Genomic DNA, 21,224 nt, shown 5'->3' with positions numbered 1-21,224 from the left:
AGTGGTACCATCAAGTTACAACATTTAAGTGAACAACGTTTATTGTTAAAAGTCAAGTTTGACATTTGCAACACATTGCTTTGCCCTCACTTTCAAACGTACATGCAGACAAAACAAGCACCAATGTAACGTTCACTTCTGACATAAGTAACATCACACCCAGAGTAAGTTCAAGGAAATACATACTTCTATGCTGTGAAGGTTAAAGTAAACAGATGTTATGGTTTAACCTCTGTGCAACAAAAGTGAAGTGTTAAGCATGAGATGTAGTTTACACTGTAACACAGGCAGAGAAATAAATGCGTATACATGCTGTTCAATTAGTTGACCCTTTGGACAAAGTCGAAGCCCTCCATATGGTGTACAGAGGGGTGAGTGAGCTGTGAGGACCTGTGTGCACCCTTATGGCGGTCGCACCGAGCAGATGGGCCACATAATACAGCCATGTTCAAACAAGAGGTAGAGTGTCCCCTCTGAATATTTAGTAGCAGCTTCCCACTGATCCGTTTAAGAATCTTAAGGTCTCGGCTACATCTACATCCATAGATCCTCCTCTGAAACCTCAGCAACAGAATGAGGAACAGAGGGGTCCTGTTGTAATGTGTGAGTACAATCTGTAAACAGGTGTGTGTGTGTGTGTGTGAAATAAAGAGAGAGAGGCCATCAGTGCAGTGCAAGAGTCTGTGCATATCTAGAGAACAAAAGCATGTGAGAGACATCAAAGAGAGGCAAGATGGCTGCTGGCTTTAACCTCTGAGAACAGCAACTCCTTTTTAGTTTGAGATTTAAATTATTTACAAGAGGACCATTACAAAAACGAATCCCGTCCTGTATGCTCAGAGAGTTTTCCATCAAAATCCCACTAGTGTCTTCCCACCTAGTCCTCCACTGTCAGAAGTCCCAGTCGTCCACCTCCAGGTGGCTGAGACCCGACTCCAGACTGGCCAGTCCAGAGGGAGAGTCCTGCGGCTGGGAACTCTCAAAGCTGGTGATTGGTGACACGGGCCGCAACAGCTCAGGCAGCGCCTCTGAGGGCCGGCGTTTGATCTGAAAATGGGAAAAAGTTTGGAGGATAATCTTTAAATATTACTTTTAATTTCCATGTCACCACACAGTAAATTTAGATGCATTTTAGAACTTTGGAAAACACCTGTATGTATTTCAACACCTGAAAGACCTGTTTCAACCAGAAGTACAGTAAGTTAAAGGAATACACTCAGAAAGGAAATGAAATTTGCTTTTAGCTACTGAGCTAGAAGATAGTTTCTTGTACTAGAGGTAAATGTGCAAAGGTAACACTTAGTAAATTGGTAGGAAGTGTAGTCATTTTCGTGAGTCAGGCTTAGTCTCATATTTTACACACCTGTTTGAAGAAAGGATGGCCTACGAGAGTGGTGGCAGATGGTCTGAAAAAGGAAATCAAAGGGAAAACGATTAATGTCTTGAACTTAAAATATTCTGTATGTCCTCTACAATATTTAAGCATTCAGGAAGACAAAAGCCAACCTCTTTTCTGGGTCTCGCTGTAAACACAGCTCCACGAAGGCATGGAAGTGCGAGGAAAACGTGCGGTTGTAGGGGTGTCCTCCTGATGAAGAGGAGGGCTCTCCATTGGAATGGCGAATACCCCCAGCTCCTGGACCCTCGCAGATTCCCGAGTCAGCCCCAGAGCGAGATGGTTTCATGGACAGCTCCTCTGGTGGGATCGTGGTGGTATCCAGCAAACATGGCACCGTCCCATTTAACTTCTCCAGCAGCATCTGTGAAAGTGAAGTGGATATTGATAGAGTGAGTTTACCCACCCTTTGATTTCAGGAAAACCACTTACCTCTGAATTTACTAGAAATGGCCATATCATCAATGTACAGGTTTTAAAACTGAGCAAGCTTAATTTCACCAGTATGTCATTTTGTCACTAAATTAATGGTTAGAGACAGATCAGGTGATGCAGAGGAGCAGGTATGGAGTTCCTCCCTCTCTTCTCACCTGTGTAGCTGGCATGTCTTTGAAGGGCACGTGTCCATTTGCTAGTTCGCAGGCCGTGATGCCGAGGCTGTAGATGTCTGACCGAGAGTCGTAGCCCTGCAGGTTCTGAAAAGAAACATTCACATATGAAACTAAATGCACTATTTTACTTCTGATTTATTTTAGTTCTGCTGATAAATGCAGCATAGAGAGCTGTTACTGTTGAACTTTGACTTCAAAACAGCTTTTCCCAAAACTTGTGGAAGACGGACAGAAACAGACAGGGTGCAAAATTCACTTTTTTGTCCAGTGGTCAAATGGCTAGTGAATGTTCAAATTTTACAAGCCATTCAATGCATTGCCATTGTTTTAGGCTGATGAGTGAAGCAAATCTTCCATCCACTTGCACATTTTACCCGCATTTGGCGAGCAGATGATGCTATTTTTGTACCTTGGCTTGAAGACCGTATTATCACATTAAGGAATAGAGTATCATACCTGCTGCAGCACCTCAGGGCTGAGCCACGGCAGCACCTTGACGCTGTACTGGGGGAAGTCGTGGACAACTTTGGCCCTCTGGCCATGTCGGATCAGACTGAAGATGCTCCTTAGACCTGACATGCAGACCTGTCCGTCTGCTGAGATCAACACATGGCTGGCCTTCACACTCCTACAAATAACCGAAGACAGTTACGACACTGAATGTCACATTGGCCTGTATTTACAAATAGACTCACGGGTTGATTTATCAGTACCACAAGTTTATTAAATTGCAATGTAAGTTTAAGCCCAGATCAATAATAAACTGCATACTGTGCAAGACAGAGACACTGGCTTGTCTCCAACGATGACATAATGACTCCTGACTCCTTCCCCAACCAGTTAGTCCTGTCAGTGACCAAGTAATACTACAGTGGCTGATGACTTTATGCAGCACTTTTAAAATCTCTGATAACTGTTTTAATATGTCTGTTATTTTTGTTTGACCAGAATAACTCCTCCAGTATCACCTGGGAGGATCTTATGCAACAGCCCAATCCTGTCTATCTATAAAACCTGCTACAAGACCTCCTCCACCCTCCCCTAGACCTAATTATATTTCATTAGTTTGGTTTTCGGTGCAGGGTTTTAGTGTTCAGTGACAGCAATTCCAGGACAAACATTTAATATTTCTTGATTTTGTTTAATTTTGATTTAATGTGTATACTATATGTGATACAAAAAGTCATTAAAACTCAAACCAGTTGTGAAGGTGTATCTTACCGGTGCACATATCCCATGTGGTGGATGTATTCGAGTGCTTTGAGCATGCCCAGCAAAATGTATGCAATAGTCAACTCAGTCATACCATCAGCGAAATGTGTGCAGATCAGATCTCTGGCTGACCCTGAAACATCATAAACACAGATCACCAAGATGAAATGGTGTTCTCTGTAACTACAGGCTACTTTAAAATATTGTTTATTACGTACAATAACATACAGCGACAGTTTAAGTGTTTTACCTACCATAAGCCATGAAGGGGGTGATGACCCACAGTTCATTCTCAGCTATAAAGACACTCTTGTAGGGTAGAATACTGGAGTGGTGAAACAACTTCGACACATGTAATTCGCCCTGGGAGCCGAAGAAAAGGAAATTATATCTTATTATATCAAGATGACAGGCAGAGAGGAAAAGATGATTTTTAATCTAATTAGGCATCAAAGGGTGAGCAGGAAAGACAGGAAACCTAATCAGAACAAAGACACAATGGTTACATAAGTGTTCCCAATGCAACACTGAGATGAAAGAAGGGGAATTTATTAGGAACAGTATAGAGGCAACGACTAATGGGGAGCTGAGTCATTGCAGAGCGATGGGATTGAGTGCTGAGTGAGTGCAGACCTGCAGGTAGGTGACCATATCATTAGTGCATGACTCCAAGTCAATCCGTCGGATGGCTACGTGCTCCCCGGTGGGTCTGTATCGAGCCAAGTTCACTGTCATCAAGTCATCCAAGCCCCGGCCTACAACACAGACACTTTCAGTTAAAAAACTATTCATGTCAAGTATCCTGCAGTCTTTGGTGTTTGAGTATTTACATTGTAAAGACACCAAACAAATGCATATCTTGGCAATATTGCTGTTTAGCTACCGTCCAAAATCTGCATTGTGAAGTGAAATAATAACATTTTTCACTTCAAAAAATTGTGATGTTTTGAAGACACTGCATTCCCCTGTTGTTCGTGAGTTATGGTATTTACAGAACATTACGATGTCACAGTGAAGCCGACCTATAACCTTTTGGATATACAATGTCATCACTTCATCATTTTATCCTATCAGACACTTGTGTGAAATTTTGTCAGCATATGAATTCTTGAGTTCTTGAGCCAAAAACATGTTTTGTGAGGTTGCAGAGACTTAGACCGTTGGCAACCAAATTCCAATGAGTTTGTTCTTGAGTCCAGGTGGACATTTGTTTTAAATTTGAGGAGACTCCCTCAAGGCCTTCTTGAGATATCACATTCACAAGAATGAGACGGACTTAAGGCTACAGTGACCTTGAGCTTTGACCACCAAATTCTAATCAGAACGTTTGTGCCAAATTTGAAGCAATTCGCTGGACATGTTCTTTAGATATCGCATTTACAAGAACAAGGTAAACCAGGTTGCTGTGACCTTGACCACCAAAATCTAATCAGTTCATCGCTGAATCCAGGTGGATGTTTTTGCCAAATTTAAAGGAATTTTGTGAAAACATAATGCCTTCTGCCATGGCTATCGCAGACTTGGGTGCATAAAAACTGAATAAATTGTGCAGGTCTGAAATCAATGTAAGCAGCCAAGTCCAGATGTGTCTTTGCCTGTACATACCGATAACAGTAAGGAGCTCGTAGGAGCTGCTGTCAGGGAGGAAGCTGCCCATCGTGTCCCGACGTGGGAGGGAGGTCAGGCTCTCCTGGCTGTCCTCATGGGCCTGGAGGGTAGAGGGGAGAAAACAGAATGAATGAAGATCTGACACTTGACTTTACTTGCTACAGTGCAGGACTGTGTTAAACAGCTTGTGAGTGACTACCGCAGGGTTTGTCATACACTACCATTCAAAAGTTTGTAATCTCCTACAAGTAAAGCTTGACTGGGTACAGTCTGAGTGGACTACTCTATAGTTTGGATTGGTCTTTCCTGCTTTTAGGTTGTAGAAAATCCTCTTTACAAACAGATGTTATTTTGTGTGAAGGGTTTGTTTTCTACATGGAGAACAAAATGCTGTACAATCATTCTGCCAGACTGATAACTGGAGGGGCAGAAAGAGACAAAGGTCTCTTCGTGCAACAGTTCAATATGAATAGAGGAAATCAGCAGTCATTGGTAAAGGAAACTGGAGGCTTAGCATGAAAACATACGCAGATTTAAATAGGATCAGGTTCCTGTTTCAGTGTCAAGTGCACAATAACGCCTAAATATTGGAAATGAGTGAGGGAATATCAGCTAGACATACTGTGGACTGACAAATCACAGTTCAAACCTGTTCAGTCTAACCACTGAGTAGACTGAAAAGGGCCCAAAGAAAAAAACAACATCCCAAAATATTCAGAGCCCAGTTGCACCATTGTGGTTCAATAATGATCGCAGGTCACTTATGCTTTTATGGACTGGAATAGAAACAGTATTCTCCCCTCTAATGCAACACTGGAGTTGGAGGTCAACTGGAGGTTGTAATTCTTCTTTTGGGTGCCAAAATGATTTCAAATGAAACTGATACTTTTAATGTCTACATTTACACTGTTTTTATCTCTATCAAAATAGTTATCATTGAAGGAAAAAAGATTAACATCAATATAATAACTGATTCCAAACTTTTGAACAATTGTGTATGTGTGAGAACTGTTAACAGATCACCAAAGGGCACACTGTGGTGTGTTAACAGTGTGTGTTAGCGTGACCCCTGGCAATAGCCAAAAAAAAACAGGAATCAGAAGACATTAGTAACACATACTGACACTCAAAACATCACCAGCAAACTATGTAGTGAATATTTACTGAAGGTCTAGTGATTGAAACATGTTCCAAAACCTTAGATCCACTCAATATAAAACAGTGCATGTTGTTTTAATAATCAAAAACAGTTCAACTTTATCAGTACTCGTGAAACATTAATAGCAGATGAACTACTGCAACTATAATAATATGATTATGAACAGAATAGTGTTTAATTAAACTCTTTTTAGACATGTGCATCACAAACACATGTCGAGAAGAGTTAATATTCTCTGCAGTGAGGACTCCTGAATTCCATCAATTTATCACCATTCAAATGATGGAAATGGACAGATTGCAGTAGCAAGCTGTGGAAAATGAAAGCAAGCTCTGTGAATATTTGGATTGTTTCCATGGTGACCAGAATGAAGACGTACATTCAAAATAGAATAGTGAACTTCCTTGAGTATCATTGTATTCTACGGGTCGTAGGTGGCTTTACGATCAACATCAGAGACCCACACAAAAAGTGTGAAAGGTATCCTCACAGGTAAAACCAAAAGTTGCTCCATGTGTGCAGAGTTCTCTAAATGTGTGAAGCCACATGACACCTTCTGCCATACATAAACTTTACAGAGTGTACATTAAAACTGGCCAAACCAAACATGCTACGGCAGCAATCAGTTACAGGAACGTCTGTATCACATGGGTCACTGTACAAACTGCCATTGTGATCAGATTCAGAAGGGGTTGCCATGCATTGCAAAAGCTGAACACATGGAACTCCATCCATCTACAGCCTGCGGGGGGACACAGTGCCTAACATCAAAGTGGGACACTATCAGTTAGCCATCAGCTCAACAAACGGTCGTCGGCACAGACAGGCAGTGTCAAAAGACTCACAACACAAAGTTAGACTTTTAGTGAGGTGACACCAAAATCCAAAACAGTGCAGTTATCTGGAACAAAGCATTTTAACAGCACACTGAGGACTCTAGACAGGACTATCTGGACAGGCTTTGTAAAGGGATTATTTATTCTCTTCCAGAGGAGTGAAGCTTGACAAAACTCTACTGTTTCCCCGTCTTCCCAAACAGAATGTGAGTGAGGTGAGATGTCCTTCTAAGAGCGTGAATCATAAGCTGGACTCTCATGCATACATAAATGTGCAAAGCCTCAGGGGGTTTGTAGATTTCTCATATAAATCTGTGCGCACATACACATGCATGCACGCACATTCACAAAGGGCAAGTGGGGGATGATGATGACAGGAGTACCACACTTACTTTCCTGTGAGAGAGTCCCTGAGCTTGCTCTGGGGTAGAAAAACCACATCAATGACATAAAGACATGTACAAACACAAAACAAGAGAAGGATCGGTATTTAGAGCAGCTCTTGAACTGGGGAGTGCAGCATCTGGCAGTGGGAATATGCAGCACACTGCAGAATGTGATAGATATCCATTGCTGGTTGCCCTGTCACTTACAGGATTTGTCTGAACCAGCAGCTTCAGCTTTAAGGTGACCTCCCACAAAGTGACGCATCATTATCAGTACAGATAGTTTGTGGGCATATGATTAAACTGAAGCTACAACTACAAAAAATAATTCTCACCGTAAAGTGCTTACATCTGCATAAAAGGCTTAACCAAATACTTTCTTACCAAAGCAGATGAGAAAAAAAAGAAAAACAATCTAGTTAAACCCTGCAGGTTCTTCCCAGATATTATGTAAGGCAATGGGAATACAGCACAGCCAAAACAGAAATGATACACTTGAACAAACATGCAACATTGAGCAATGACCTGCCGGCAGGAAAATGGAATATGACGCAAAGCTTGCAAAGAAATAAAGCATAATCCACCCCAGAACCTTTAATCCATAATATGCAAAAGCTGCAATAATGTGCCAAAAATCATAGTGATCATTAATGAGGAGAAACATCACACAGATAAAGAGCCACAAACATGGTGTCTTTAGGTGTTAGGACACCTGAAAAGGCTTCATATTGTATTTGCAAACTACAGTTATGTATTTGACCCTTTCTCCCTGCTTTCACTTACAGTTTAGTGCTTCACATTTCTTATCAGAACCATATGTGATCTCGGGATTTAATGTATCATAGCAAAATATACCAACACCATTAGGCACAGAATGGAAATACTACCACTCATTGATAAATGTAGCTTTTGGCTGCTTGGCTATTTTGGAAAGAAATCGACAGACAGTAGTTCAAATGTTCCAGACAGTTTTAAAAAATAACCTTGTTGGTAAAAGCACTGAACCATTCAGGCCTTGCTGTGCTTTTCTTAATGAGTAAATTTTTTTGAGCAAATGTGGGTGGTTCAATTCACAGACTATTAAGAAAAGCTTCTTCATAAACTGTAACTTAAATCTACAATCCTTGTATAGAATCAGATCTGTAGCCAACAGTGGATTACTAATTTAAGTAGAATGTATCCCAAACTGTATAGTTATTAAATTCACCATTTTAGATCCAATACCAGCCATTTTCTACCTTGTTTGTTTTTTGATAAAACTGGGTGAACTTAAGTGTAGCTATGGTGGTCTTTGGATCCACCCCTCTATGAAACATTAAATAAAGTTTGCCAGCAGGGAGATTTATGACCTTCTGTATATGGGAGTACTTGTATCAATCAGCCCCGAGGTACATCACTAAATCCAGCTTCAGGACCCACCATTGTACCTTATACAGTAGGGTAGACTGGTCATCCCTCTCTTTGCGTAGGTTACAACACAGGTACATTCTAGTATATAGGATCATATATATAAGCGTGTAGATGACTAACAGTACAGTAAACTTGTAGATAACTCAAATATATGTAGGCCTAATAACTTAGGTGGAAAATGCTTTAACATTTCATGCAGCCTCTTGGCTCGGCAAACAGTAAACAACCCCGCTGGCTTCTCTATGTGTCGCGTCCGTACGCAGTCAGTGGAGCCCAGATGAATACGCCGCGACGCTACGCTGACGTGACACTTACGTTTGCAGCCGGTGGAACCCGGCTGTTAGGTCACACAAATGACTTCGGTTTAAAGCCCTGGTACATAAAATACAAAACATAAAAAGGCAAAACTAAGCCTCACATTTGTTCAATCATATTTCCTACTGTGACAAAAATATCATATACATGTTGTAAGAACAAACATTAAAATCTATATAGATATATTACTGTGACTGTGATTATTCCCAAATTGGACTGCTATGGTAATGCTACCAAGCAACACATCAGCCAATGAAAAACATGTGTATCCTATTTGCATTTAACACTGATATAAAAGGTTTTCACAATTATCAGCTCTTTTTATAGTAATTTCATTATAGCATCAGTGGAAACTAGCACATGCTGGTTTAAAGCTTGGCACCTAACTGAATTCTCCACTCTGCTGTATCCATATTTAAAGAGCCAAAAGTTCTGATTAAATTCAGATTTTATTGCTCCAAAAAGCAAATGTGGTTTAACACATGAGTTACCACAAATTTAGGTGCAATGGCAAATAAAAATATTTGCAAGCCAAAAACAACTTTGCAACCCTTTCACACGCAAGAGAAACACATTCACAAGAAGCATTAAATAAAATGGCACAGACTTTTTATGTGACAAGCCCACATGAGACATTAATTACAGGGTTAGTTTGTTTGTGCCATCCTCTGATAAATTATTGTAGCAAACAGAAACAATGAGGCAGTAACGCTTAAGACTGGTAACAGATGACTGATTAACTGACTGGATGGAAAACTGTCATTATTGTAATTTAAGGACGACGTCTGAGAAGCAAAGCAACCACTCACTTAGAGCAAAGCTTCAACTACAGCAGAATGTTGTTTTCTGTTTGTGCTTGTGAAAGGCCTAATGTTTATTTTGTTGTATCTCAGTTGTATCTTGGACCTCACCTCCAAATAACTCCAAATCCCGCAGGCTCTCCACACTCAGTTTCTCAGTTACCCAACGCTGACAAACACAGAGGGTTAATAACAGACATGGAGAGAAGAGAGAAAATGCAAGCAAGAATAAGGGAATGTTCCACAGAGACATATTCAAAGCTGCTGAATAAAGACGATTCACATTGACTTTCTAATTTGCAGCTGTAAAAGTGTTCTGTCCCTTTTATGGAAGAGAAAATCGTAGAAAGCTGATTTTTAGAAAAGCCAAGCAATTTCCTGTCTTGTTTGTGAGCAGTGTGCTGAACAAGAAGGCAAACTGGGCTGTGCAAGAACTTTTATAAATATATCTGTTATTGTCTTGTCATGTTAACAACAGTGTCTGGCTGTTTGCAGTGAAAGCTGGCATAGTGATTACAGGACGATTTCCCTTATAGGGAGTAAGCTTGAATGGAAACATCTATTGAAAATATACAATAACTGCAAATCTTTCAATGTTTTCCATATATTTCTAACACCCAGTTAGACCCCAGTCTCGTGACAGTCTGCTTTGGCATTCTTCCTGATAATATTACATTAAAAGGCAACTCTACAGAGTCACACTCACCACCCTTTTGTTAACCTAGAAAGGGTGTGGAATGCTTCATGTGACCTTAAACTAGAAAAAAATATCTGCTACTAAATGTAAGCCTGTGCCTCTTAATAAAGCTTGAAGCCTTTTTTTATTAAAAAAAAACTTTCAGGAGACAAATAGTCCAGCTACTATATATCAGTATATTTTTCCATAACCTATTTTTTATTTATTTTTCTTTCCTTTCTTCATATTTCTTAGTGTTATTATATATATATATATATATATATATATATATACATACATACATATATATATTTTTTTTTTTCTCTGCCTTTGTGATTTGCTAAACTCCAACCCAGAGACTTAATTCTGTAATCTGATTAACAAACAAACTAATCTATTAAAAAAACATACAAGTACTGCAGATTTAATCCCAGATCTCTAGGCTTACATCTTATCTTTAAACCAGCCTATGTCTAAAATAAGAGGTACTTGGCAAACACTTACAAGAAAAGACATGGATCCTCTTGAGTGTGTTACATATGAAATGTCGAAAACCCGCCCAGGGAATCCCTGTGAAGACAAATGAAAAAAACTGTGATTGAGAAGATGCCTCGGTTTGATCTCCCTGTGCTGGGAGGTTAATCTAGCATGCTGTAGCTACTTATTCATAATGTCTGATATAATATGTTTGCAGTGGGTGTTTTTGTTGTTGTTTGGTTTAATGTTGTATTTTGTTATGTACGTGAAACAGTGTATGCTTTTGGATGCACACAAATATTCTGCTAACAGAGGGAAATAACTCCAAATCAGATAGTAATGATAGCATTTGCTTTCTGTGTGTGCTGTTTTTTTGTTCCAGTTTGAAAACTTGATTTGAGCATGTGACCCACAATCTTTAAGCAGCTACAAAACCATTTAGCCAGTCTAGCTTTCAGATGAACAGAGAGACACTTGTACCATACACTAAATCCATAATGCATAACATTCTGTATTATAGAAAAACACTAACAGAGTGTTTGCTCCAAAGAACCTTGGTTGCTTAGATAATAATACATTGCTGTAATTTACAACAAATATAGTATATAGTATATGTGAACTCCATGATAAAGTAGCATCTACATAAATGCCTAAATATTTAAACTTGTTCAAACTGTGTGTCATGGACAGTAACTGGTGGAGAATAAGACTGGAAGACCAAAGATTATTTCTTGTGTCTACTTTGGATTAATAATAAATTAACTGCTCTCAGACCACATCACTCATCAGTCAGGGCTGATGAATACTAGGATCATCTGCAGTGCCGAACAAGTGTCATCTGAAAACTTCAATATAAACAAATTTTTACTATCAGTTTTACTATTGTCTGTATGAAGTGTAAAAATTACCTGTGGTGCTCCTCAGTCAGTAATAACAGGAGATGAGATCTAATACACATCTAAGGTGTCATCCTATGAGGCAGCCCTCTCTTCTGACATCTCTCCATCCATTCATACATTCATACATACATACACGTTTGTTTGTGTATGTGTGTATTTCGGCCTGCGTGTGGTGTGTGTGTGTGTGTGTGTGTGTGTGTGTGTGTGTGTGAATAGTGGAGTGGAAAAAAATTAATTTCCCCTCCCCATATGAAGTATACCTTCCTTCCTTTTTTTAACTATATATACTCTATTTGTAGGAAATAAATGGTACCACTGAATCAGGCGAGAATAAACTTTTCATAGACTCATCTTTGTCAGTGAGAGCTATTATAATCACTCCACTTTTCTGTAAGATAAATATAATATCCTGAAAAACAGCACACACAGAAAGCAAAGCATAAAACGTCTTTGAACTGCCTGAGTGAAATGACACATCAACTTGGCTTGCCCTACGCAAATCATGCATATAAATCTTTAGTTATTAAAGTGATTATTAACCTTGTATTGCAAAGTAAAGTCTACCAGCCAGATGATCTCTCAGCAGTTAGTGATGGCTTGAGCGTTATCTTTATTCATGCTGATTTTGTGGCTGAAACCAATCAACAGTCACGCTTTAATAATGGTGGTTAATATACAAACCCAAAGACGCTGACTTTAAATGACAGCATACGAAGAAAAATCACTAACTTATATCAGAAACGTCACAGGCAGAGCTGCTCGCTAATGGAGGGCGCAGGCTAGCAATTACCGTTAGTTAAAGCAGCTACCTAGACTTATTTTAGCATCAATTAAAGGCTTTATTTTAACGTCTTAGTAACTTACCTTTACAATGTTTGGAACAGCGGTGGCTGGTTGGAGTTACATTATATTTTAGGATAACTTCTTCAGCTAGCCATCCTCTCCAGCGGGATGTTTCTGGCAGCTCTCCACTACGCTCTCTTGGTTGAGCGTCGTCGTCGCGCACCTAGACGTCAGAAACACCGCGCGCGGTGATGACGCAAGCACACCGCTTGGTCTGCTGAACAGCAACACAGGAGGTTTTTGTGGAATCAGTAATAGGTAAGTACGCATTATTAGCCACTTTTTCAGTATTAACGATATATTCAGTCAACGAATAAGGTTATCGTATACTGCGCTGGGTTGTGAAAGACATCCTAGCTAAACCCTATTTACGGTGTGTCGACACGAGCCTCACACACCCCCATCTCGGCCTCTTTTTGCGGCCTTGAGCTAACGGGTCAGTTATGTGTAACGTTAGACAGATGGTGGTCAATGTGTTGTTGTCCTCAGGTTACTGTACTGCAAAGTGAGTGTCCAGAGCCAGCAGCTGAATCCTAATGCTGCTTTGCTTTGTAGCTTCGTGTTTAGCAAATGGCTAACTGGCTAGCTTTGTGTTAGCGCGGTTACGTCGGTTTCTCAGCCTAATAACGTTAATGTTTCCTCATGCAGAACCCAATTTAAAATATGTCTTATTAATGTGCTGTTGCTTTTTGGTAAACACGCGTGCCTCCATGGACATGAATGAAAATGTCTCAAGAGTGGCGAGGATGTAAGGCAACATTCGTCTTACGTTTAACCTGCACAGCTGCTTAGATTCATGGACACTATGCTGTTTAAGGTTAGCTAATGCTGATCTTACCAGCTGTAATGTTGCTGCAATGAAGGAAGTCAATAAAAGCTTAATTATGCGGCAGATTATTCTGTTGATATGAAAGGCAACGTAAATGGCATTCAGGGCTACCGTTACTCATTTACTACTTGGCCTTTTGACTGGTCATGATGCACTAATGGGAAAACTGATGTAAACAAATCGTAGGCATCATTAAGGATGAATTTGTTAGGCCTGACCTAAACACCATGTACTCAGACATACGTTGTTGTTCAACTGATAGCGTGCAAAAGATGAAACAGGAGATGTAAAGATGTGTCTACCCTACAATATAGATAGAAAAAAAAAACAAAGGAAATCTGAGTTTGCTCATTTTTTGCAAATTAGGATTTAAGGACAAAAAGATCACTTGTTGTGCATATTTATTTTGGAGCAAATGTATTGAAATTGTGGATATCCTTGTTTGTTAGCAGCCCAGTAATTGCAGATCCATGCTGTTGTGTTTACTTTTGAAGATGATAGTGTCTTCAGGTGGGATGGTGGTCCAGTATTGGTCAACTTTGTCTCTTGAATGGTTGATTTGGTTTATCAAACCATGTTCTGACACATTACTAAGTTAACATGTCGGACAGTTTTTGTTCAGATCAAAAGGGGTGATGTCAGAAAGTGACTTATTTCTGGTGGGATGCTGTGAAACCGTCTTTGTCCACCAATATACACCTGCTATTACACCTGCTAAAATAAAAAAAATTAATTAAATTATAAGTGGTCCTTGTTGACTAAATGCAGGCTGATGAGAGGTTTGCATGATTCACGTGCTAAGTCACATTTCAATAATAACCGAGGTATCTTAAAGGCTCGTTTCTCCCTTTGTTTTCTCAGCACAACTATGAACTGGAACAAAGGCGGTCCGGGTGTGAAGCGAGGGTTTGGGTTTGGAGGATTTTCCCTTGCAGGAAAAAAAGAGGAACCTCGCCTTCCTCAGTCATCTCACACATCATTTGGAGCCCCAGGATCCAGTGGGGGGTATGGGAAGGGCCAGCAGCTCCCATCATTTTACAAAATAGGGACAAAAAGAGCTAATTTTGATGAGGAAAATGCGTGAGTATTAAATCTTTTCCATACGCATATATACACTTTTACAACCCCTTGCACATAAGTATATAATGTGGTTTATGGTATAGAGGTATTAGAAAACTACATCTTTGTCATGTTCAACAAGGTATTTTGAAGACGATGAAGAGGAGTCCAGCAGCAATGTGGATCTGCCATACATCCCAGCTGAGAACTCACCCACACGGCAGCAGATGCAGTCCGGTGGTGGATCAGACAGTGAAGATGACCCACTGGATGCCTTCATGGCAGAGGTTGAGGTGAGAAGAGAATTACAGTTCAGCAGAGGCAAAGTAGAATATGTTTCAGAGTGCTAATGTTTTCTCTAACAAATATTGTCCTTTTTCTCTTCCAGAACCAAGCTGCTAAAGACATGAGAAAACTGGAGGAAAAGGAAAAAGAGAAGAAGTCAGCCAAGTAAGACTCAAATGCGCCACATTTTTTTTCCCATTTGTGTATTTTGTAGTCACTTCTGAGGTCCTTATATAGATGTTTAAATTGAAATTTGACCAGAATGTGAAAAAAAACATTGCCCACATGAATTTATATTTTGTGAGCAAAAGTATTAGCCCACTAATTTGAGAAAATAATACTGTTAATTTTTCCATAACTCCTGTACTATTCACTTTTATAACTATCAGTAGCAATTTAGCTTTATTCAGACATGATATCATACATTTCTCCTGTTACTGCCACAAGGTATGTCACATCCAGCATTGTATTGCTGGCTTAATAAATAGCATCAGGTAAGCACTGATCTTAGTCATTATGGGATGTGGGCTGTCTTGGGTGTATGAACGAGCCGCAGGGAAGTTTTTTTTTCTCCGCTTTTCATTTCAGGGGTATTCGTGATGACATTGAAGAAGAAGATGAACAAGTGAGTGAGCCCTCCAAAGTTCTTCATTCACTACACCGTTGATCAGAGAGGTCTCCAGACCAGACCAAACATTCCCTAAATCTGCCCTCTCTAATGTTATAAAGCCCCCCAACACACACACAACTGACCATGCAGGTTGCATATAGTATTATTATGATGAAGTGTTTTATTCTTGTGTACATTGTGCTTGTTTAGAAAGTGTGAAAGAAGCATGTTTAATTGTTGATTTATTGCAACAAGTGATATGGTGATATCAGATTGTGAATAGTAATTTGTCCTTCTGTTAAATTGAATGTCTCCTTAAGTATTAGTCAGTTACTGGTGCCTGGACGCTGTGGTAAGCAGCACACTGGCTCAGTTTTTCACATGAAATGCTGTGCTCTCTGCAGGAAGCCTACTTCCGCTACATGGCAGAGAATCCCACAGCTGGGCTGACCCAAGAGGAAGAGGAAGAAAACATTGACTATGACAGTGATGGGAACCCAATTGCTTCTACTACCAAGAAAATCATCTTGCCTCTTCCTCCCATTGACCACTCAGAGGTACATTTGATACTCCTCATTGAGCACAGACAGTTTTAGCGTGTTGTCTCAACTATGGGTCAACATTTAATGTCTTTAAGTTGTGTCATATGAGTGATATTGTTCATCTTTTCTTGTATAGATTGATTACCCACCCTTTGAGAAAAACTTTTACAATGAGCATGAAGAGCTCAGCAACCTGACTGGAACTCAAGTGTTGGAGTTAAGGCACAAATTGAACCTAAGGGTAAGTCTTGGATTAATGCACACAAGTATATAAATATAATATAGCTGAAATGATACACATGTCATAGTAGTTATTACTATGATCAGTCACTATCACCATGATTAACCGAATCCAGTTTTTTGCAATCTTTTTGGCAGTGGTGGCTCTGTTAAAAAAATCTTTGGAGATATGGGCCTTCATCATGTGTAAACTGTTGGTTTCATCATCATCATAATTCTGAATGTCTTTGGATTTCTGCTTCTTTGTCTTCTCAGGTATCTGGCGCTGCCCCTCCTAAACCTTGTACTAGCTTCGCCCACTTCAACTTTGATGAGCAGCTAATGCACCAGATCCGCAAGTCTGAGTACACTCAGCCCACACCAATTCAGTGCCAGGTACAGTGCAACTTTATCGTATTAACTTATTTATTTATTTAATATATTTATTTTCTTTTCTTTTGTTTATTTTTGACCATGTCATGAAGAATCTTTGTTGTTTTTTTCTCAACCTGGGTTCTAGGGTGTGCCCATAGCTCTGTCTGGACGTGACATGATTGGTATTGCAAAAACAGGCAGTGGCAAAACTGCAGCGTTTATCTGGCCCATGCTGGTTCACATCATGGACCAAAAGGAACTGGAGGCAGGAGAAGGGCCCATCGCAGTCATCGTGTGTCCCACCAGAGAGCTTTGTCAGCAGGTAAGAAATGAGAACGGATTGAGTCAGACTTTGTGAATGTACACAGTATATTTGCTGCTGTATTAACTAAAACAATACATTGTGAAGCGAGCTGGTTTCCTCATGTATGTGCCTTTGCCAGATCCATGCAGAATGTAAGCGTTTTGGGAAAGCCTACTCTTTGCGTTCTGTGGCGGTTTATGGAGGAGGCAGCATGTGGGAGCAGGCCAAAGCTCTGCAAGAGGGAGCAGAGATTGTGGTGTGCACTCCGGTAAGTTGACCAACTATTGTCTTCGACCTGCCTTCTAAGAACATTCACACTCCACTGCTGCCACAAATGAGAGGTTTACTGTTTATGTGTGTTCGCACAGGGTCGTCTGATTGACCACGTGAAGAAGAAGGCCACATCCCTGCAGAGAGTGACTTACCTGGTGTTTGATGAGGCAGATCGCATGTTTGATATGGGCTTTGGTGGGTTGGCATTATCAGTGCTGTATCAGAGATGTTTCAGACTTGTTTCATGCACTGAATCTTATCCTTTTTCCCTTTTAGAGTATCAGGTCAGATCTATTGCCAGCCATGTCCGCCCAGACAGACAGAGTAAGTGGGTTTCCTTAAGTTTTGGGGCAGTGTTTCATCGTCATAGGTAGTTTTTTTTATTAATATTCTTAATATGATTTCCTTTACAGCCCTTTTATTTAGCGCTACATTCCGAAAGAAGATAGAGAGGCTGGCCAGGGACATCTTGGTGGATCCTATTCGTGTGGTTCAGGGAGACATCGGAGAGGTAAGCAGCATCATACATTATCTGCAAACAACTTCTAATAAGTTCTCTAAATTAAGTGTAACTTGAAAGCATTTCAGTCACTGTTCAAAATCTTCAGATAACTGGCCCTGGTAAACTATTTTTCACTCTTTTGGCAACAAAAGTTTACATTTTGTGTAGAATATTTTCAGAGTAACTAAATGTAGTAAAATAGAATGCATACTTTAACATGCAGGCCCCATGTTTTAATTACTTTACTTCTCTGACCAGGCCAATGAGGACATCACCCAAGTGGTGGAAATGCTGCCCAGCCCAACAGACAAATGGGGCTGGCTCACCCGGCGGCTGGTTGAGTTTACCTCCTCCGGCTCAGTCCTCATCTTCGTCACCAAGAAGGCAAACTGTGAAGAACTGGCTACTAACCTGACCCAGGAGGGCTACAGCCTGGGCCTCCTGCATGGAGACATGGACCAGAGTGAGAGGAACAAGGTCATCAGCGACTTCAAGAAAAAGAATTTGCCTGTTCTGGTGGCCACTGATGTAGCTGGTGAGTGCGAGAAGAGGTGGTGGTGGAGATGGGAGTAGTTTTCTGTTTTAAATTGAACATCTTTTAACACTCTCTACTTCCTGTTTACATCCCTCTCCAGCTCGTGGTCTGGACATCCCATCCATTCGCACAGTGGTAAACTACGACGTGGCACGAGACATTGACACACACACACACAGGATTGGTCGTACTGGCCGTGCTGGAGAGAAGGGCGTCGCTTACACTCTCCTCACCAGCAAAGACACCACGTTCGCTGGCGACCTTGTGAGAAATCTAGAGGGAGCTAATCAAGCAGTTTCTAAAGAACTGATGGATTTAGCGATGCAGGTAAGATAGATAACTCAAAGAATCAAAGCAATAGAATAAATATCTTTGTTATTAGGAGTGAATATTTTTAACTTTGTTTTGTTCACATTTTTTCTCCAGAATCCTTGGTTCAGGAAGTCCCGATTCAAAGGTGGTAAAGGAAAGAAGCTGAATATTGGAGGAGGTGGTCTTGGTTACAGAGAGAGACCAGGCCTGGGGGCTGAAAGTTCTGTGAGTTGCTACACTAAATATGTTTTTTGTTTTTTGTTTTTTTTGGGGGGGGTGGGGCGTGGTAATGTCAGGATAATCATAGTAATTATGAAGCACTGTGAAATGAATTGAACAAAATTCCAGACAACACCTGTAAACTTTTACCTTCTGACATTATTAAATACTCTGCAATGGCAAAGATATTTCTTTTAAATTGAGGTGATTCACTGTGATATTTGGAGAAAATTCAGACGGATCTGAGTCACCTTCTGTTGTTTTTGCAGGAACGTAGCAGCAGCTTGTTGTCTTCTACGAGTAGCTTTGAAGGCTACAGCAAACCAGCCACTGGGGCGATGGGAGATCGCATGTCTGCAATGAAACAAGCCTTCCAGGTAGAACTCTCTCCTTCCTCTTCCTCTGTCTTTGTAATGCCTTTAAAGGTAGGATCTGGAGGATTTTCAAACAAAACAAAATATAGACATATACAAATGAAATCCTGCTTAATCATCACCTATGGGCTTCTACTCGTGTGTGGTGGTGACTCTGTTTGCAGAGCTCCTGCCCTTTAACTGTATTTTGATGTTTTTGTGAGCTCGGACCGCTTCTGGGCGGAGATTTCCCCAGCCAATGAGAGAGCGCAGGGCCGTGCCCGAGCGTGTCAGAGCGTGCACCAGCACAAGCCTTGCCTGAACCTCTTCTGTGAAGCCTTCTTTCGTACCTCCGGGCTCCGTACACCCGGGAGAGTTGAGTCTGATAGGAGGGGCCGAATTTGAATGTGTGTTTACAAACAGCAACTGGAAAATCCTCCAGACCCTACCTTTAACCTTATTTCATTCACTGATAAATCAGCATGCACCGCCCTACAAATAAGTTTTGGTCATTTTATGTTGTGAGGCAGTGCAATCTCTAATTTGAAGTTTCAAAGTAAGGATTTCTTGTTTTGCCTCGCAGGCAGCTCATCTCTTCTTCTCAATGTCTCCTTTCTTCTAGGCTCAGTATAAGAGCCACTTTGTGGCTGCATCCAGCGGCCCTCCAAAGCTCACCACTAAGTCTAACAGCTCGTCATGCTGGACCAGTGCCGGCAGCCTGAGCTCTGTGCCAACTGAGTCCGCCAACGGCTCAGAGCGGTCTCACAGCGCTGCCTTGTCCATGTCCATGTCCATGGCTGGCTTCACTAGCGCCGGCTCCTTGAGCTCTGTGCCCGTCAGTCAAACCAGTTCACAGCACAGCTACCCTCTGCCTGCGCCTGCTCCACAGAGAGACATCCCAAGGGACAGACACGGTGAGGACAGAGGGCGCCACGACAGTTACCACCGCCACAGCGACAGGAGCGACCGACACAGTGGAGAGGACCGACATGGAGACCGTGATCGGCATGGAGACGGAGACCGGGATCGCCATGGAGACAGAGATCGTGACCGCTACGGGGACCGGGACCGCTACAGCAGCAGCAGCAGTCGCCACAGCGATAGTCGTAATGGAGATGGAAGCAGGAGAGACAGAGATGATCGGAGGAGTGAGAGGGACGGGGGAGACAGGGGGAGTGGGGAGGGGAGGGACAGAGGAGATGATAGTTTTGCTGTCCCTGAACCACCAAAGCGTAGAAAGAGCAGGTGGGACAACTAAAGAAAACAAAAAACACATCAGTAGAATAATATGTGCAACCAACTGCTCCATGATGAGCTTGTCTGTTGTGTAGGCAGATAGCAAAGCATATCAGAGTCAAGCACAGGACCGTAGGGGGATTTGTGGACTCTTAATTCAAGTGTACTGACACTACTGTCAGGTTGGTTAGGACCTCATGATTTGATAAGAGCTCAACAGAGTGTGTCAGACAGAACACAAGCAGCTCAGAGACAGCCACTGTACATATATCATCAAGACTGTTGTTAATGTAAATCAATAGGATTGAGCAATAGAGCTGTAATGAATCCTGCTGTCAGTAAACAATTCAGAGCTAGGATATGTTCTCTTGTTTTCTCTCACGGAGCTCCTAACATGCTTTTGTGCTTGCAGACTCGAAGCTTTATTTTTTTTCCTAATGGATCTTTGCCAGGTGTGTTAGTGTGTTTGCATTTTGTTGATCTGCAAAGATTACTCTTAGAACCGTTTCATTTTTTTCAAAAGTGCTCTGTGATGATTGACTCACACACATATATGTTAAAATGATGTATAGCTCTTTGTGTCTTGTATTCAAGTCCTAGTGAAGTGCCTTTCTTTGGCATTTAGTCTGTCTATGCTTTTTAAATGTTTTTCAACAAAGATGCTTTTGTTTATATAGGAGAAATTTCAAGTGTTCATTCACACAATGGAAAATGTGAAGTTTTGATTAAAAAGACCTGTTTGGCATCAATTTCTGTATCTGCTTCCTGTGACATTCAAACTGTGTCATTCTTCTGGTTTAACACGGATAACATATACAGAGTTTTAAGTGGTTATTTTATGCAGTTACATCAGTCTGATATTGTTTTGTCCTATTTTTCTTGAAGCAAAGGGCATTAGGCATTAGATGTAATACAGTATGAAAAAGAATTTCAGAAGACATGT

At 40.9% G+C, this 21,224-nt stretch overlaps 2 protein-coding genes across 6 annotated transcripts; one reads left to right on the top strand and one right to left on the bottom strand.

Moving 5' to 3' along the window:
* Positions 1 to 15: 15 nt before the first annotated feature.
* On the bottom strand, positions 16 to 12,787 carry strada (STE20 related adaptor alpha). Of its 4 annotated transcripts, XM_049562523.1 has the most exons (13): positions 12,650 to 12,787; positions 10,914 to 10,979; positions 9,845 to 9,902; positions 7,215 to 7,243; positions 4,825 to 4,927; positions 3,853 to 3,974; positions 3,474 to 3,582; positions 3,229 to 3,352; positions 2,464 to 2,635; positions 1,987 to 2,091; positions 1,507 to 1,760; positions 1,364 to 1,406; positions 16 to 1,047 (listed from the first exon to the last, which is right to left on the bottom strand). In XM_049562523.1, exons 2-13 carry the CDS (start codon positions 10,923 to 10,925, stop codon positions 892 to 894), a joined length of 1,287 nt encoding a protein of 428 aa, XP_049418480.1. In that variant the 5' UTR covers positions 10,926 to 10,979; positions 12,650 to 12,787; the 3' UTR covers positions 16 to 891. The 4 variants fall into 4 exon arrangements, with proteins under 4 accessions (XP_049418480.1, XP_049418483.1, XP_049418481.1 ...); XM_049562526.1 differs by lacking the exon at positions 9,845 to 9,902 and having other exon boundaries at positions 12,650 to 12,719; XM_049562524.1 differs by lacking the exons at positions 7,215 to 7,243; positions 9,845 to 9,902.
* On the top strand, positions 12,774 to 21,038 carry ddx42 (DEAD (Asp-Glu-Ala-Asp) box helicase 42). Of its 2 annotated transcripts, XM_049562518.1 has the most exons (18): positions 12,774 to 12,886; positions 14,319 to 14,537; positions 14,659 to 14,809; positions 14,905 to 14,966; positions 15,390 to 15,426; positions 15,816 to 15,968; positions 16,090 to 16,194; positions 16,449 to 16,568; positions 16,693 to 16,869; positions 16,991 to 17,119; positions 17,220 to 17,319; positions 17,401 to 17,448; positions 17,538 to 17,635; positions 17,885 to 18,161; positions 18,262 to 18,488; positions 18,588 to 18,698; positions 18,962 to 19,069; positions 19,668 to 21,038. In XM_049562518.1, exons 2-18 carry the CDS (start codon positions 14,326 to 14,328, stop codon positions 20,301 to 20,303), a joined length of 2,751 nt encoding a protein of 916 aa, XP_049418475.1. In that variant the 5' UTR covers positions 12,774 to 12,886; positions 14,319 to 14,325; the 3' UTR covers positions 20,304 to 21,038. The 2 variants fall into 2 exon arrangements, with proteins under 2 accessions (XP_049418475.1, XP_049418476.1); XM_049562519.1 differs by lacking the exons at positions 12,774 to 12,886; positions 14,319 to 14,537; positions 15,390 to 15,426 and having other exon boundaries at positions 14,747 to 14,809.
* Positions 21,039 to 21,224: the final 186 nt, after the last annotated feature.

Source organism: Epinephelus fuscoguttatus, linkage group LG19, assembly GCF_011397635.1.
Source record: "Epinephelus fuscoguttatus linkage group LG19, E.fuscoguttatus.final_Chr_v1".
NCBI lineage: Eukaryota > Metazoa > Chordata > Actinopteri > Perciformes > Serranidae > Epinephelus > Epinephelus fuscoguttatus.
This window is presented reverse-complemented; position numbering and strand designations above follow the sequence as displayed.

What these genes read in the sequence shown, in the direction of transcription:
- strada (XM_049562523.1), bottom strand. An exon ending in GGATTTGGAGTTATTTGGAG is followed by an intron (nt 7,244 to 9,844) that starts GTGAGGTCCAAG and finishes TTTCTACCCCAG; the next exon opens with AGCAAGCTCAGGGACTCTCT. An exon ending in CGAGCTCCTTACTGTTATCG is followed by an intron (nt 3,975 to 4,824) that starts GTATGTACAGGC and finishes TCTGTGTTGTAG; the next exon opens with GCCGGGGCTTGGATGACTTG.
- ddx42 (XM_049562518.1), top strand. Translation starts at nt 14,326, where the DNA reads ATGAACTGGAACAAAGGCGGTCCGGGTGTGAAGCGAGGGTTTGGGTTT. An exon ending in AATTTTGATGAGGAAAATGC is followed by an intron (nt 14,538 to 14,658) that starts GTGAGTATTAAA and finishes ATGTTCAACAAG; the next exon opens with GTATTTTGAAGACGATGAAG. An exon ending in CCAGAGAGCTTTGTCAGCAG is followed by an intron (nt 16,870 to 16,990) that starts GTAAGAAATGAG and finishes TGCCTTTGCCAG; the next exon opens with ATCCATGCAGAATGTAAGCG.